The sequence below is a fragment of the Myotis davidii genome, unplaced genomic scaffold, assembly GCF_000327345.1.
Source record: "Myotis davidii unplaced genomic scaffold, ASM32734v1 scaffold471, whole genome shotgun sequence".
In the NCBI taxonomy this organism is placed as follows: domain Eukaryota; kingdom Metazoa; phylum Chordata; class Mammalia; order Chiroptera; family Vespertilionidae; genus Myotis; species Myotis davidii.
Genome location: NW_006283354.1, coordinates 420,755 through 436,556, shown reverse-complemented (window position 1 = coordinate 436,556; position 15,802 = coordinate 420,755). Strand labels below are relative to the sequence as shown.

Genomic DNA, 15,802 nt, shown 5'->3' with positions numbered 1-15,802 from the left:
TGCTGATGGATGTCATGCTCTGGGGTGAACGAATGATAAATGAAAACAGCACTTTTAACTTTTGAACGCACTTTCTCCTCCCTTGTAGCCAAGACACTGTTGGAGTTGGCTGCAGAGTCCGATGTTTCCATCACCATTGACCTTTTCAAACAAGCGGGCCTCAGCACCCACCTCTCTGGAAATGAGCAGCTGACTCTCCTGGCCCCCCTGAATTCTGTCTTCAAAGGTAATGTAAGGAAGGCATCCCTGTGGGGGTGTCACTGGGGGCAGCTGCCCCACCGCTGTCACCTCCCTGATTTACAGCACCGGGTGGAGCATGAGCGCTCCCGCCCAGCTCAACCGAAAGCAGATGTGACTTCACCAGGAACTTCAGAGCCTCTGCTGTTTCCTTTGGCAGAGCAGAGAATGCATTTGGGGCTCTGGTCCTCGGAATTCAAGAGTTTGCATCCGTCTGGGGAGCAGAGCACGCCCCGGCCTTTTTATTGACAGGATCAATGCCAATGTGCTAGTTGGGCAGTCAGTGAGGAGACAGCTGAGTCCTGGCCTCAGGGAAGGCAGAGACGGGGGCCAAGTTGTGTCCGTGCATTCCCCTCCCTCTTCGGGCAGAACTCCAACCCCCTCAGTTATGTGGATTTTCTTGTGTTTTTGTAATTCCCAGAAGGTGCAAGATGTTAAGGAATATTGCAGCCTCACTTGATTTCTCAATCTCCATTTCCAAAGTCAAGGACAGCCAGGCTCTCCGCCACATTTGTCTCTCTGCCCTTCCTTTCTGGGCCTGGCCCTGGCCCTGACCGTGCCTCCTCTTACAGATGGAAGCCCCCGTGTGGATGCCCGAATGAAGAGCTTGCTTCGGAACCACATGGTGAAAGATCAGCTGGCCTCCAAGTATCTGTACCACGGACAGACCCTGGACACTCTGGGAGGCAAAAAACTGAGAGTTTTTGTTTATCGTAACGTAAGTTCTGGGTCCTCCTTTGTCTCAGCTCTAAAAAAAAAAAAAAAGAAGAAGCTGTATTAGTATTTACAGAACAAAAAAGTTCTCAATAACTAGGAGCTTGCTGTGAACTGGCTTCTGATAAGGAAGGAAGGAATTTCTGCAAAACATATCTAATATCAAGGGTCAAATGAGATTTTGCAGAAGGAGTAGAATCTCTTTTTCTGGAGGCCCTTGGGAAAAAGCCACACACCTGTCTGACCTGGCTAGGGAGGCAGAGTCCACCTTGAACTCAGAGGAATGAACAAAGGGTGGAAGGATGGAGGTCTGACTCCTTCTTAGCTTATGTGAAGAGAAGCCCCCTGGCCTGAGGCACAGCCCTTCTTGGTCCAAAGGTTCTCTTCTCTCTTCTCCTATCTCTTCTCTCTCTCTTCAAACCCAACTGTTACCCTGGACTGGCAGGCAGGAAGCACAACACAGCACAGCTCTTGCTGAAAACCAGCCATTGGACCAAAGATTATTGACATCTGTTCAATAAATAAATCAGTAGACTCGACCTATTTATTTGATCATTGTTGATGGACCTCAAGTAACATGATATTCTCATTACAGGGCCTCTGTGTAACTTCATTGGAGCACCTATGGCCCTCTTTCCTTAAGGAACACCATTTTATGTTTTTCTTTCCTGGAGAAAATACATCATTTTATCCTAGTCTTGAAAACCCACCCCAATATATATTCATTGATGTTTGTGGATGAGGCCATCAGCACAAGTCATTGGGGATAACCTGCCCTCTCTCTGTCCCCTTTGCGCAGAGCCTGTGCATCGAGAACAGCTGTATCGCCGCCCACGACAAGAGGGGAAGGTACGGCACCCTATTCACCATGGACCGGGTGCTGACCCCCCCAATGGGGACCGTCATGGACGTCCTGAAGGGGGACAATCGCTTCAGGTAACCAGCCCCATCCCAGGCGGGGTTTCTGCCAAGTGGTCATGCTGGGGAAGACTCTGGACGGCTGCAATTTGTCAAGCTCCCCCCCCCCCCCCCCCCCCCCCATACACACACACACCCTCTGGGGGTCAATAAACATTAGTGACACGCTGGTGTGACCATCCAGGCTTGGGATGTGGAAAAGATCAGGGTGACCTTGAAAGCCTAAGTTGAGAAAAAGGGAGTGTAACCTCCATCCATGGAGGACAGGGAGGGACCGCATTTTTTATTATTAAAGTGCAAGGAAGACATGGTGTTCTCAATCTAAAGTCCCAAGTGAGCTGAGCACCTGGTTTTGAATGTATGTGAGTCTCCCTCCATGTGGTATCTACCACCTGCCTTGCAGACTCATTGCCACTCCTTCTCAGGCTCCCTGTGCCACTCTTCTTGCCGGTTCTCTCCATTTCTGACTTCCTCACTCACCACTAGGTGCTGTGACATTGAATGTTTCCTGTCACTGAGTTCAAGAGCCTGGGCACCCTCCCCACAATCACATCCCCAGGGTCCAACGGCTCAGCCAGTCTCTGGGTCAGTGGTCAGCCATGTGACTGGCCTCTCCCTCCTTCCCGCTCTGGCCTTTGACTCTGGCCATTGAACTGAGCTTAGCATTCAGGAGAGAAGGGACAGACTGAATCGTCCCTTTTTTGTAAGGGGGGGAAGGTGAATCCCACTGCTCCGGGCTCTACCTGCCCGCAGTGGCGGGGTATATGTGGGAAAGTGATGGGTTCTGTGCATGTGTCCTCAGGATGCTGGTAGCCGCCATCCAGTCTGCAGGGCTGACGGAGATGCTCAACCGGGAAGGGGTCTACACAGTCTTTGCTCCCACCGATGAGGCCTTCCAAGCCATGCCGCCAGGAGAACTGAACAAACTCTTAGGTAAAGACCAACTTATGTACATTGATCGGCTTTTCTAAAGTAGCTGTATCAGTCAGGGTCCCAGCAAGAACGAGTTGGCATGTTACGAAGGATTTGACTGAAAGAAATTTAATGAGAGGCTATTGGCAGAATTGTAGACAGGATTAAGGATCTAGCGAAGGGTGATGGCACCCAGGGACTAACAACCATGGCAGGCTTGGGGGTGGGGGGCGGGCAGGACAGGAGAGCTGTATGAGGGGCACAGGACAGTGGCCAGAGTCACAGTATAGCTGCTGTCAGAATCACTACGTGCCTCAGGCCATCCCCACCCCACCCCCACGCCCACTGTTGCCAGGCCTCCTGTCAGCTGGTTACAGGAGGGGGAAGGAGGGAGCCCGGAAGACACATTTCATAGCAGTCAGCTTTCCAGGCACCAAACAAGGCAGAGAAGAGCAGAAAGGACTGCAGGGTGGGTAGCTACCAGGCCAGTCATCAAGACATGGCCTCCCCCTTGGGACCTGTGAGAAAAGTGATAATGAAGCCTTTTAACTGCATCACACCTCCCTCGGGATGAAAGCTTGACTGAGGAGCTACTCACAGCCCTAAGAAATGTAGCTGAGGATGTTTGAGGAGAAACCTAGTGGTCAAGAGCTTGGGCTCCCGGACTACCTGAAAGCAAGTTCAAATTCTGACTCTGGTATTTACTAGCTGGGTGACCTCTGGCAAGTTGCTTAACCTCTCTGAGCCTCAGTTTTCCCATTAGAAAAATGAGGGAGGTAAGAGTTCCTTGTTGTGAGGATTAAGTGAGGTATTCCCCACATGTTGGGCATACAGTAATGGCTATGATGGTGGGGAAGTAGGACAGGGTGGCAGTGTTGAGTTCTGATGTATGCCTGTAGGAGACACTTCCACCCATCGCAGAGAAGTGGGCCTGTGGAGGAAGGACCTTGGCCAAACCTTCAGGCCCACATAGTCCACACCTCCCTTCCTGCTCTGGAACAGAATAGGAAGTTCGGGTTGCAGGCAGCTGTGAGCTGAATTTGTGTACTGTTTAATTTTCTTTACTGCTAAACGAATGTCTGTGTCTCTGATGCTGACATATGTTCCTGAGAAGAGGGGAGAAGTGCATTCTGAACATAAACCTTCCACCTTCTCTCTGTCCAGCAAGAATGAAGTATTCCCCGGTGGCCTGAGCCTGCTCGGCTTCCGGTTCATTTTCAGCTGTGTGGGGGCAGAGGAGGGGCGAGGGCAAAGCTTCCCAAACATGCCCTCCCTCAGGCCCATGGGCAGGACTGGACCCCAGCACTCCTGGGGGATGGAGGGCCAGCCAGGTGTTAGCAGTGAATCCGGGTGTTAGGACCCTGCACCTCGGGGGCTGGCAGTGTCTCCTTGGAAGGGAAGCTCATGCCAGCTGTCTATGTTTGGAAATCAATTGGTACCGGTGGCTCCATCGCACGGCACTGATGTGGATGTGTCGATAACCGAGCTAACTCTCCAAAATGCTTTAAAACTTTCTCCGTTCTCAGTTCCAAGATGCTGGAAATAACCATCCATAAGCCCTGGGGAAATCCAGCCATTTGGCTGGTAATGTGAGCATCAGTGGCAGCCTTGATAGAGATGAGAGAGCAGCTGGCAGCTTGAAGAATTGCCTCCCACACTTAATTTGGGGAAGTGTCTGTGCACCTTTATGAGCAATCTTGCTTCCCCAGTTGGTGGAGAAGCTGATGTGGGCTGGAAGGAATGCTGGGGCGTGAGGAGGAGAGATGCTGTGTCGGGAATCCCCCCTTGGCCCTGACCTCGTCGGCTCCACAGCTCCTCCAGATTGCAGCTGTTGACTCTTTTAAGTTCTCCCTTCAGGAAATAGCCGTCTCAGAATATGCGTTTTGAGAGCAGAATGTGTAAATATTTCACTACTGTGTTATAGCCATCGGGAGCCACGCTGATGATGAAATGTCCCAGATGCCGGTGCTGGAAAGGTCCCTGGCTTTCCAAGCAAATATTTAGCTCATGGGAACATGAGTCATGCTCACAGAGGAGTATGGATTAACTCCTTCTCAGCAGCAAGACAGCATGTGCTTTAACCCAGGAGCCCGCCGACTACCAGGGAGATGCCTGGCCACAGACATGTCTTGTTCCCTGATCACTAGTGGTGGGACAGAGGGCTGAGCACACAGTGGTGCTCAGTGAGTGTTCATTAGCCAGGCAGGAGTTCTCCATCTCAGGAGTGGCCGTTTGTATCATCTCCTCTGCCCCTTTCTTCACCGCACCAATTACCAAACCTTGGGATTAACTCTGTTTTCTTTCCCACAAACCTGCAGGCAACGCCAAGGAGCTTGCCAGCATCCTGAAATACCACATTGGTGACGAAATCCTGGTTAGCGGAGGCGTCGAGGCCCTGGTGCGGCTGAAGTCCCTCCAGGGCGACAAGCTGGAAGTTAGCTCAGTGAGTGTGTCTGAAAGTTGAAAAGCTGGCTGTGCCCTCCACCAGGGTTCCAGGCACATCTCACCCTGGAATGGCATGAGACACACACACTGTCTTTAAGATATATCTTGAACCTCTGTGTACATTTTGTCAAAAGAAAATAGAAAAGTGTCTTCAGGGAAATCAAGTGAGACTGTGGTTAGGCATGAACAAGAGCTTCCACATTTGCAGGGGAATAAAGCCTCTGATTGGTATCTGGGAGAGGGTCTGAGATCTTCCTTCCCTTAAGGAGATGATAGGCAATTAGTTTTAAGTCTTGAGAGATGGATCTCCAACCCACGCCTTCCCCCAAATCCAGGGCTCACTGATTTGTGCCATGAGCCAGACCATCCCAGAAGGCTTTTCTTCTGAGGCTTGATCTGTGAGCCTTCCCTTGTTCTGCACGTTGATAAACATTCCACTTTGGAGCTGCCACTGAGCCCCTGTGGAGGGACCACTCTTCCAGTGTGCAGCTGGCTCAGCCTCTGCTCCCTGCTCTCTCCTGACCTCCAGCCTTCCCTTTGCTCATCGGTTTCCCTCCAGAGCATGGAAGGCATGTAGGGAGGCAGGGATGACTTGTTTGACTTATGCCGGTCACCTGAGACTCTCTCAGCTCTTAGATTTGGGTGTCAGGTCCTGCCTGTCACAGGCTTCAGTTCCCCCTTTGACCCCTTGGGTCTGATATGTGGGTCGTTCAGGAAAGCCAAAGATAGATTTATCCTGGTGCGCTTCCTGTGAGAAAACCCTAAGTAGGGCATCAGGGAGGAGTGGAAAGCGCCCTTTACCCAGAACAGGGGGCCTAGCTTCTGTCCCCGTCCATCCCACCAGCTGAGCTTAAAGGAGGCTCTTGGCCTGTCTCGAGTCTCAGTTTCCTCTTCTGTTAAGTGAGGCAATAAAATCTGCCTCCTCCCCATACACTGCCATGAGGGAGAAGTGGGAACACAAAAGAGCATTTTGTAAATTATAACGTGCTGAGTCACACAAGGGATTGGAATGACTCCACCAGACCAAAGGTCTGTAGCCGGCAGGGACTGTTCCTTTCACCAGAGTGTCCCCAACACTTAGCACAGGATCTGGCATCTAGAAGTGCTCAGTAAACATTTGCTGAATGAATAAGATAAGTATGCTCTACGTTCAACAACTGGTGCCTCTTTTTTCCCCAGAAAAATAATGTAGTGAGCGTGAACAAGGAGCCTGTTGCTGAAGCTGACATCATGGCCACCAATGGCGTGGTCTATGCCATCTCCAGTGTCCTGCAGCCTCCAGGTAAGGCCTCATTCTCACTCAATTTGTACCTGGGCCCTTCTCTAGCAGTTGGTGTTCAATAGAAAAACTCTCCTAAGCAAATATAGGAATAAGGTGCCACATGCAAAGTGAGTCTTCATGAACGCCTCACTGTGGCTAATTGAAAGCTAATTAGAACTGTTGTTTCTATGACGTTATACCAAGTAACACAAGGACAGGCCTCTCTTTGCTGAATTGCCTGGCTGGCTTAGCCCACTCAGACACAGCCCAGTTGTTTGTTACAGGCAGATAGATGCTATGAGCGTGGTTCTTGCAGCATCGCGCCCCGTGGCAGCTCTCTTTACCTCCAGCAAAGCTGAACTTGAGCCCAACCTCCGTCCTCACTTGTGCATTCACCTTTCTCTGTGCTCTCTCCCCACAACCAAATTCTGTCATGCCTTATGAAGGTTATAAGGGGAAAATTCATTAGACAATGTGAGCCAGAGAGCCCAACAGTGCCCCTCAGTCATGGCTGTTAGGAATGACATGCTAATAGTTTCTCTCACCAAAGCTCCCTTTTCTTTCATCCCCAGCCAACAGACCTCAGGAACGAGGGGACGAACTTGCAGACTCTGCACTTGAAATTTTCAAACAGGCGTCAGCATTTTCCAGGGTAAGATGCCTGCTAGGTTCGCCTCTGGTCTGAGCACCCATGGTCTTCTTCTTGGGACCAAGGAGGGGCTCTCCAGATCCCCTCTCTCCCGTGGCTGCTGCCCCGGGACTCTCTAGAAACTTCTTCCCTCTCTCATTGGGGCATCCTTCGCTCTGGCCTATGTGGAGTTCAGGGAAAAGAACCCAGGCAGCCCCTGCTTCCTTTGTGGGCAAACGCCTAGGCCTTCACACCGAGGCCCCTGAGCCCCTGTCCGGGGGCCACTGCTGGTGAGAACAGACAGCTCCAGGATCCATCTCTCCAAGGATTCACCTGATGGCAGCCTGGCCTGCCCTGAGCCTGGGCCTTTTAGTGACTCTTCTGTTTTCCATGACATGGCCCCTCTCCGGTGATCCTGGGGCTTCCTGGACTGTGGTTTGGGTTCTGGATACAAGACCAGCTCTGTGTGTGGAGCCTCCCTTCCTTGCCTTAGCCCCACCCCCTCTCTGGACCCCTCTGACTCTGGATGTGCTCCTCATCCTGCTTCCAACCTTGCCCAGGCCCTGGAGCCCTGCTCAGGTTGCTTTGCTACTTCAGGTCAGGGGAAGCCCCTTGGGAATGTGGGTTACCTAACAGGTTTTGCACCTCAAGAGAAGAGTCTGCAGCAAGTAGTCCTTAACCCAGAGGCCTGCTGCTGGAATGTGTCACTTCCCTCTGGAAGAAGGTGCTAGTGCCCCTCAGGAAGGGGTCTTGGTCCTGAGCTCCTACGCCTGAGCACCACCCCCTGTGCAGCCCCAGCTCCCCAAGCTTTAGGCTGTGGTCTCGGTGGAAGCCCAGCTGAGGAAGGTTCACCTCAGGCTCCACTTGGCAGGAGTTGGCACATCACTTAGGACTGCTGAGGCCAACTGAGGAGCTCCCAGGGCCCCGCAGTCCCACCCATGTCCCCCTTCCTCTTCCTCATCCCCAGCACTTGTTCTGAGCAGGGGTGGCAATGAGTGAAGCCACTGCCGTGAGCAGGTGCAGGTATATCCTTTACTAGAAACCCTGACATCTTGTGTTTTTTTGTGTGTTTTTTTCAGGCTGCCCACACCTCTGTGAAACTAGGTAAGTCTGGTCTGGGTTTGGAATCCCATTGACTTGCTTGGGCCTTACCCCCAAGCAGGCCATACCTACCATCTGCTTTCTGTGGGGCAATAGAGCAAGCCTGGCCCTCGGGGTCCGACACAGAACACTCAATTCCCTTCTCTATAAGATGGAGATAATAAGAATGCCCACCTTTTAGGGCTGATGTAAATGTTTGGCTTTAGGAGCCTGGAGATATTGCACAGGGGCTTGGCAGGAGCCTGTGGTGAGGACGTGATCCAAGCTGAGAGAGGTAGAAAATCCCTGTTCAGAACCTCAGTAAGACAGGAGGTGTCACACACCACAGAGCACCTGCTGTGTGCAGGAAAGTATGGCAGAAGCCCTAGACCAACGGTTCTCAACCTGTGCGTCGCAACCCCTTTGGGGGTCGAACGACCCTTTCACAGGGGTCACCTAAGACCATCCTGCATATCAGATATTTACATTACGATTCATAACAGTAGCAACATTACAGCTATGAAGTAGCAACAAAAATAATTTTATGGTTGGGTCACAACATGAGGAACTGTATTTAAAGGGCCAGAAGGTTGAGAACCGCTGCTAGACAGACATGGGGAAGTTCACATCCTTCTCACCTTTCAAACTTCTCTCTTTCAGCCCCTGTCTACCAGCGGTTATTAGAGAGGATGAAGCATTAATGCGAAGGACCACGGGAAGAATGCAGCTCCTTGCCAATTTCTCTCAGTTTGCCAAAGAGACTGTTTTTGAAACCAAATATCACACTTCAATGTACATGGGCCGCACCATAATGAGATCTGAGCCTTGGGTGGGTTGGGGGAGGAGGGAGAGAGATGTTGTTTCCATTTTTGTTCTCTCTGCACATGGCTGTTATCCCGCTACATGGAGAGACCTGGATGTCACTGCCTGACATTCACCCCCAGAAAGGACCTGTCCCAAACGTGGAATTTCCTGCCTTTGCCCACTGCTCCGGAAAAGGGGCCCGAAGTTTGTGGAGCTCCCAAAACATGCATCAAGCAACCCAGCCTCAAGGGGGAGTCCTGACACGGTTTCTGTAAAGCTCTTTCACAGCTGGAGGAATGGCGTCATTATAAGCTATGAGTTGAACTGCTCTGTCAAACATGTCTCGAGTCTACATGTGGCTTGGACACTCCCGTGTGGCCCCGTCCAGGTAGATCAGAGAGGGTGGGTAGAGCACGCAGAGCCCAGGATTTCCCAGGTTTGGCAGAGCCATGGTGTGTTTGTAATAATAAAACCAAAGACACATGCCTGTGTGGATGGGGACTGTGCTGGCTGGGTGTTCACCCGGGAGGGCTCTGTGCCTCGGGGCTGTGATGCACCTTCACACCGACAATGCACCCAGGAGCATCGCAGCACGGAGCCCTGAGCCGAGGATGGTCTGGGGTTTGAACCTCAGACTCTGTTGAACTTGTGCTCCTATCAGTTCCCACCAGCCCTTGAGTTTCCTGTCACTTTACCAGCACTTCTCTCATTGGCCTGAAGCGTCCGTGTTTCCTTACAGCGGTGTGACCCTGTGAAATGGGTGCCTGCATGGAGATGAGGTGTCTGAGGCTCAGGAGAGGGAGAGCCATTGGGAACACAGAAAATGGTCCAGTGGGGACTGGACCCCAAGCCTCCTGACTCCCTGAGGCCGCCATTAGACAAGCAAGCAAGATCAGGTTTTCCAGGTCAGATACTCGGTGCCAATAACATTCCAGTCCCCTCCCCTGAGCCTTCTGTGTTGTCCATCTTTTCTTTAAAATATATTTTACTGATTTTTTACAGAGAGGAAGGGAGAGGGATAGAGAGTTAGAAACATCGATGAGATTGATCAGCTGCCTCCTGCACACCCCCCCACTGGGGATGTGCCCGCAACCAAGGTACATGCCCTTGACCGGAATAGAACCTGGGACCTTTCAGTCCGCAGGCCGACGCTCTATCCACTGAGCCAAACCGATTAGGGCTGTGTTATCCACCTTAAAATGTTACTAGCACCGAGAGGCTGGTGTGGCCTGAGGTCCATCACTTCACCTCTTAGTGCCTCTGTTTCCTCATCTGTAACGGAAATGACCGTCACATCTACTTCATAGGTCCATCCATCGTGAGGGTGAAAAAGATGATACTTACATGCTTGGCACGGCCTTAGGTGTCCTTGCTCTCATCGTGCTGAGACTGCTCAGAATCAGGGCGGCTGACAGCCTTTTTTGTGTCTTTTCCCAAAGGCAGCCCACTTTCTTAAAAAAAAAAAAAGACAGTTCTGCCCGCCCACACTTCACTCGGCCAGCAGGCGGAGCTCATTTCACTTAATGGACCCCCCGACCCAAGGATGGTGCTGCCCGCAGCGCCTCTGCTGGTCAGTCCTATGCTGGGAACAGGAGGGCGGAGCAGACAACCCCCCGTTACAGACGTTACCTGTCATCCAATCAGGGCATCCGTTCATTCCACAGATAGGGAATCGTTCTTCAGCTAACAGCGCTTCCACCTGCGTATCCACGTGGGCTCGGAGGGCCAGCCCGAGGCTCTGCGCAGATAATAAGTCTGAGGGAGTGAAGGGGGGGCGGGGGGGGGGGTGAAACACAGGAGCTCCCAGAGTGAGATGAGAGGAGCTGAAGGAGCTAACCGGGTAAGTGGTTGGGCTTGGGGGAGGAGGCTCAGGAGAGGGTGTCCTGGGAGGTGAGGTTCAGTCTTCTGCGTGCGCCTGCTCCCTCACTTTCCCACAGCTCTGCCTGCTCACCTGTCCAGGCCAGTGTGCTCCGCTCTATCTCACTTTAAGCTTCCAAAATGCACACACCTGGACTTTATAAAAACATCAGAACCCCAGGAATAACATTTAAAATAAAAATCACAGGATTCCTTAAAAATCCCCTTCATCTGTTGCTTCGACCTCTACCCTGGCCCCACACAGCCTCCCCAACAAGAGGGCTACACTTTATTCTCTCAGCTCTCCCTGGAGAGACCGCCTGTGACTGCCGCTGCCATGCCTTTTTCCAGCCAAAGAGGATCAAGTTCTCATGTGGGGGTCCTGAACAGCACACCCCCCCCACCCCCGTGTTTTCTCTGGAGACTCAGTATTAGGTGCTGCCACCTGGAGATGGATTCCTAGGGTTAAGGGGTCAGCCACTGGCTGCTTCTGAGGATGGATAATTGCAGGAGGGAGGTGTGTGCCTGCCCTGAGCCCCCAATCTGTCAGAGCCCTGCCTGCTGAGCCCCAACCAGGAGAAAGGGCTCTGATTGGTCCCTTCTCTCTCTGCTGTCACTCTGGGGCTACCAAGCCTCTGGGGTGTAGAGAGGACCGCAAGGACCCTCAGCACTGGGTTCCACAGATCTTCTAGGCTGGGGTGGGCCTTCCCCACACAGGAGGCAGGGGCTGTCTACACCTGACCTCCTTGGCCAACCAACAGGCCAGCTCGAGTATGGGAGCAGAGGACAGGCTGTTGTGTCGGGCTATGAACCTAAATGCATGATCCTTTCTGTTCCTGACATCAGTCCTGTGAAGTGGCTGAGTGCTAGCAGCACCTTCACTTTACTGCTGTGGAAATGGAAGCTTAAAGAGAGAAAGCAGTTTGCCTAGACACAGAATAGGAAGAACTGAAAGGCAGTCCAGACCTATGTGAGTCCAGACTCTATACTCTTACCCCGTCTGCCCTTCTGCCCCACCACACAGGGCCCGTTGAGGAAGAGCCCAGGCAGCCCCAGGCAAGTAGGACATGAGTGCAGGGTAGACAGAAAGGACTTGAAAACCCCACCCCTCCTGAGAAGCCCAAGCCAGCCTGGTCTCTGCTTGCACAGCCCTAGACCATAACTTATTTACATGCTCCTTTGTGGGGGGGGGGGCCGGGGGGGGCTGGGGGGGGGGGGGGGGGTCAGGAGAGGGGCCCACAACAGCCATGGGCACCCAGCCACACCCATGTCAGGAAAGAAGAGAAGGGACAGGGATTCTCACGCAGAGGAAAATACCTCTGTGCCTGAAACCGTAATTCAATGTCATGCTCTGAGAGGCGCTGCCCGGAATATTGTGCTCAGAATTTTTCCAAAGCCAGGAGAGCGAGCCATGGAATGAGGGATGGGCCCAATGTCTTATCCAGGGAAGCCAAATGAAGTCATATGGGGCCATCTTGGCCATCCCTGCCTGGTGACGAAAGAAAGTTCATCCCATGGGGTCCCTTGGCCAATGAGGGATGCAGGTAGTTCAGAGAATAAGTGGTGGGTCAGTGGGAGTGTGGGACAACCCTCTACATACACACACACACACACACACACACACACACACACACACACTCTTCCACAGTCCTACCACACAGGGTCCAAGACAGCTTCATGTTCACCCCAGCCAGCTGCTTTGTCCCCAAGTTTGCCATCAGTGGGAGAGCCCATGGAGCTCTCACTGGAACTTGGAGGATGACGAGGCTGGGGAAGAGAATTTGGGGTAAGTGCTACAGAGATTTGTGTGACTAGAGTGGAGAGTGGAGAAAATTCCTCTGGTGAGCCATCTGGGAGCCAGACAATACCAGGCCCTGTAGGTTGTGGTAAGAATTTTAGATTATTCTTAAAACAATGAGAAGCTACTGGAGGGTTTTAGTTGACGGAGAGAAATGGATGAAAATATACATTTTAATAATATTTAAGTGTGCCTTAAGTTCAGTGGCATTAAGTACATTCATTTATGCAACAAATCTCCAGGATTCTTTGCACGTTTCGACACTGAAACTATCCATTAAATGCCAACTCTTCATTTTCCCTCTCCCCCAGCCCCTGGTAACCACTGTTTGCCTTTCTGTCACCATGAACTTTACTCTTCTAGTACTTCATATAAATGGAATCATACAGTTTGTCCTTTTGTGACTTTCTGGCTTATTTCACTTAGAATGCTTTCAAGGTTCACCCATGTTGTAGTATGTGTCACAATTTTCTTCATTTTTAAGGTTGACTAATATTACATTGTGTATAGACTACATTTCATTTATCCAATTATTTATCAACGAACAGTGGATTGCTTCCACCTTCAAAGCTGTTGTGAATCATGCTGCTATGAATGTGGGTGTTCAAGTCCCTGCTTTCAATTCTTTTGGGTATATACCCAGAAGAGGAATTGCTGGATCACATGGTAATTCTATTTTTAATTTTTTTGAGGAACCTGCCATACTGTTTTTCAGAGTGGCTGCGCCATTTACATTTCTACCAGCATTGTACAAGGGTTCCAATTTCTCCACATCCTCATCAACAGTTGCTATTTTTGTTTTTGATTATAGCCATTTATTTGAAGTGATGTCTCCTTGGGGTTTTGCTTTCATTTTGTTCCCTAATGACTAGTGAGGTTAAGCATCTTTTCATGTGTTTATCAGCCATTTCTATATCTTCTTTGAATAAATACATAAATATTCAAATCCTTTGCCTATTTTTGTATTGGCTTGTTTGCTTTTTTGTTGAATTTTAGGAGTTCTTTATATATTCTGGCTACTAATCCCTCATAAAATGTATGATTTACAACTTGTTTCTTGCATTCTCTGGGTTGACTTTTTACTCTATTGATAGTGTCCTTTGATGAATAGAAAAATTTAATTTTGATGAAGTCCAATTTGTCTATTTTTTCTTTTGTTCCCTTTGGTGTCATATGTAAGAAATCATTGCCAAATCCAATGTGTCATGAAGATTTTCTCCTATGTTTTCTTCTAAGCATTCTATAGTTTTAGCTCTTACACTTAGGTCTTTGGTCCATTTTGAGTTAATTTTTGCATATGGTTATAAGGTAAGGATGCAACATACAGTTTTCCCAACATCATTTGTTGGAAAGACTGTCCTTTCCCCCATTGAATTATCTTGGCACTTTTGTTGAAAATCACTTGACCATATATGCAAGGGTTTGTTTAAGGGCTCTTTATTCTATTGATCTATTGGTCTGATATATGCCAGTCTTTTTATCAGTGCCACAGTGTTTTGATTGCTATAGCTTTGTAGTTAATTTTGAAATCAAGAAGTGTGAGTCTTCCTATCATGTTCTCCTTTTGCAAGATTGTTTTGGCTATTCTGGGTCTCTTGAGTTTTAGGATGGACTTTCTCTTTCTACAAAAACAAAACAAAACACATGATTTGATAGGCATTACATTGATATTATATCTCACTTTGTGTAGTATTGACATCTTAATAGGTCTTCCAATCCATGAACACAGAATTTTTTTTAATTTGTCTTCTTCAACTTCTTCCAACAATGTTTTATACTTTCCAGTGTACAAGTCTTGCATAGAATCTTGGTTAAGTCAATTCCTAATTATTTTATTCTTTTTGATGCTATCAGAAACGGAATTGGTCTTTTAAGTTCCAACTATGTTTTTAAAAGATTGCTTTGGCTTCACTGTGGAGGATAGGTTACTGGAAACTAGGAAACCAGTTAGGAGGCTGTTAGAATCATCCAGGTGAGAGATGATGGAGGACCAGTATGGTAGCACTAAAAATGGAAGGACCTGGAGGATTTGAGATATATTTGGAGGTAAAACAGACAGGACTTGAAGATGGGATGGAGAAGTAGAGAAAGGGAGGGTTCAAGGATGACTCTAACATTTTTAACTTGAACAGCTGGCTAAAAGGTGGTACCATTTTTCAAAAATGCAGAAGAATGGGTCAAGCTTCCAGTAGAAGAAAACTAAGGATTCTACTTTGGATATTGGAAGTTGAGGCAGAACATATAACCTCCAAGTGGAAGGTCGAGAAGGCTGTTAGATATCCAAGCCTATCACTCAAGGGAGAGGTCAGGCCTGAGATGGGTTGTTAGGGGGATATCAAACATAGGTATTATTCAAAAACAGTGACCAGGTGAGACCACAAAGGGAGAGAGTGTAGACAAAGAAGAGTGCCTGGGACAGAGCCCTGAGCTGCTCCAGGCCTGGCCGAGGCAGAGAAACCTGCAGAAGGACCTGAGAAGTTGTGTGTGGACTCCTGGGGGCCAAGGCAGGAGCACCTTTCAGGAAGAAGGCAGCGTCCGCTGTGTTACATTATTGGTGTTCCCATTGGATTTGGCCACATGAATGTCTACATAACCTTGGCACGATATTCTCAGGGGAGGCAAGAGGGCTGCTTCTGGAGAGCAAGGGAGAGAAAGGAGAGAAGGAGAGATTCTGTGATTTGGGTGCACAGTGGATGCCATTTTTAGGGATTGAGAACCTTTAGGTAAACAAAGAACTGGAAATAATCTAGTTTTTCAGTCTTACCCTTTGTGCCTCTATTAGAAGCCCCTCTCTCCATCCCTGTGTAGCCATCATCAGAATACTAATAACTTATATGCATTAATTATCTACTTCCTTTTGTGCTTCCCCAGCTCTGGAGTGAGCTGCTCTTATGTAGGGATCCTGTCCCTCTCCTATCTGTCAGCACCTGGCACAGGGCCTGGCCCACAGTAAATATTCAAAAAGTGTTACCCCAGAGCCTGGTTTCCAGAGAACAAATGGCCCCTTCACTCAAGAAGGTGGGCTCAGGCCTCTGCGGCTCTCTGAGAAGGAAGAGAAGCTTCCTAGACACTGTGGGGGTCCTTCTGGGGGCTCTCGTGCATGTGGGGTGGAGGAAGCCTGCCTCTAGCCCTCTCCTCAGGTTGCTGG

General features: G+C 49.8%; 1 protein-coding gene across 1 annotated transcript in view; it reads left to right on the top strand.

Annotated features, from left to right (window-relative positions):
- TGFBI (transforming growth factor beta induced) overlaps positions 1-9,484 on the top strand; it is a gene marked incomplete at its 5' end in the record, with an annotated part of 32,866 nt that extends 23,382 nt beyond the window's left edge. Inside the window, 9 exons of the mRNA XM_006753564.2 lie at positions 89-226; positions 810-955; positions 1,751-1,887; positions 2,672-2,802; positions 5,100-5,224; positions 6,406-6,508; positions 7,060-7,139; positions 8,195-8,219; positions 8,856-9,484. Coding sequence (XP_006753627.1) covers positions 89-226; positions 810-955; positions 1,751-1,887; positions 2,672-2,802; positions 5,100-5,224; positions 6,406-6,508; positions 7,060-7,139; positions 8,195-8,219; positions 8,856-8,896 — 926 coding nt within the window. The remainder of the gene's footprint in view (positions 1-88; positions 227-809; positions 956-1,750; positions 1,888-2,671; positions 2,803-5,099; positions 5,225-6,405; positions 6,509-7,059; positions 7,140-8,194; positions 8,220-8,855) is intronic.
- Between the last annotated feature and the right edge of the window lie 6,318 nt (positions 9,485-15,802).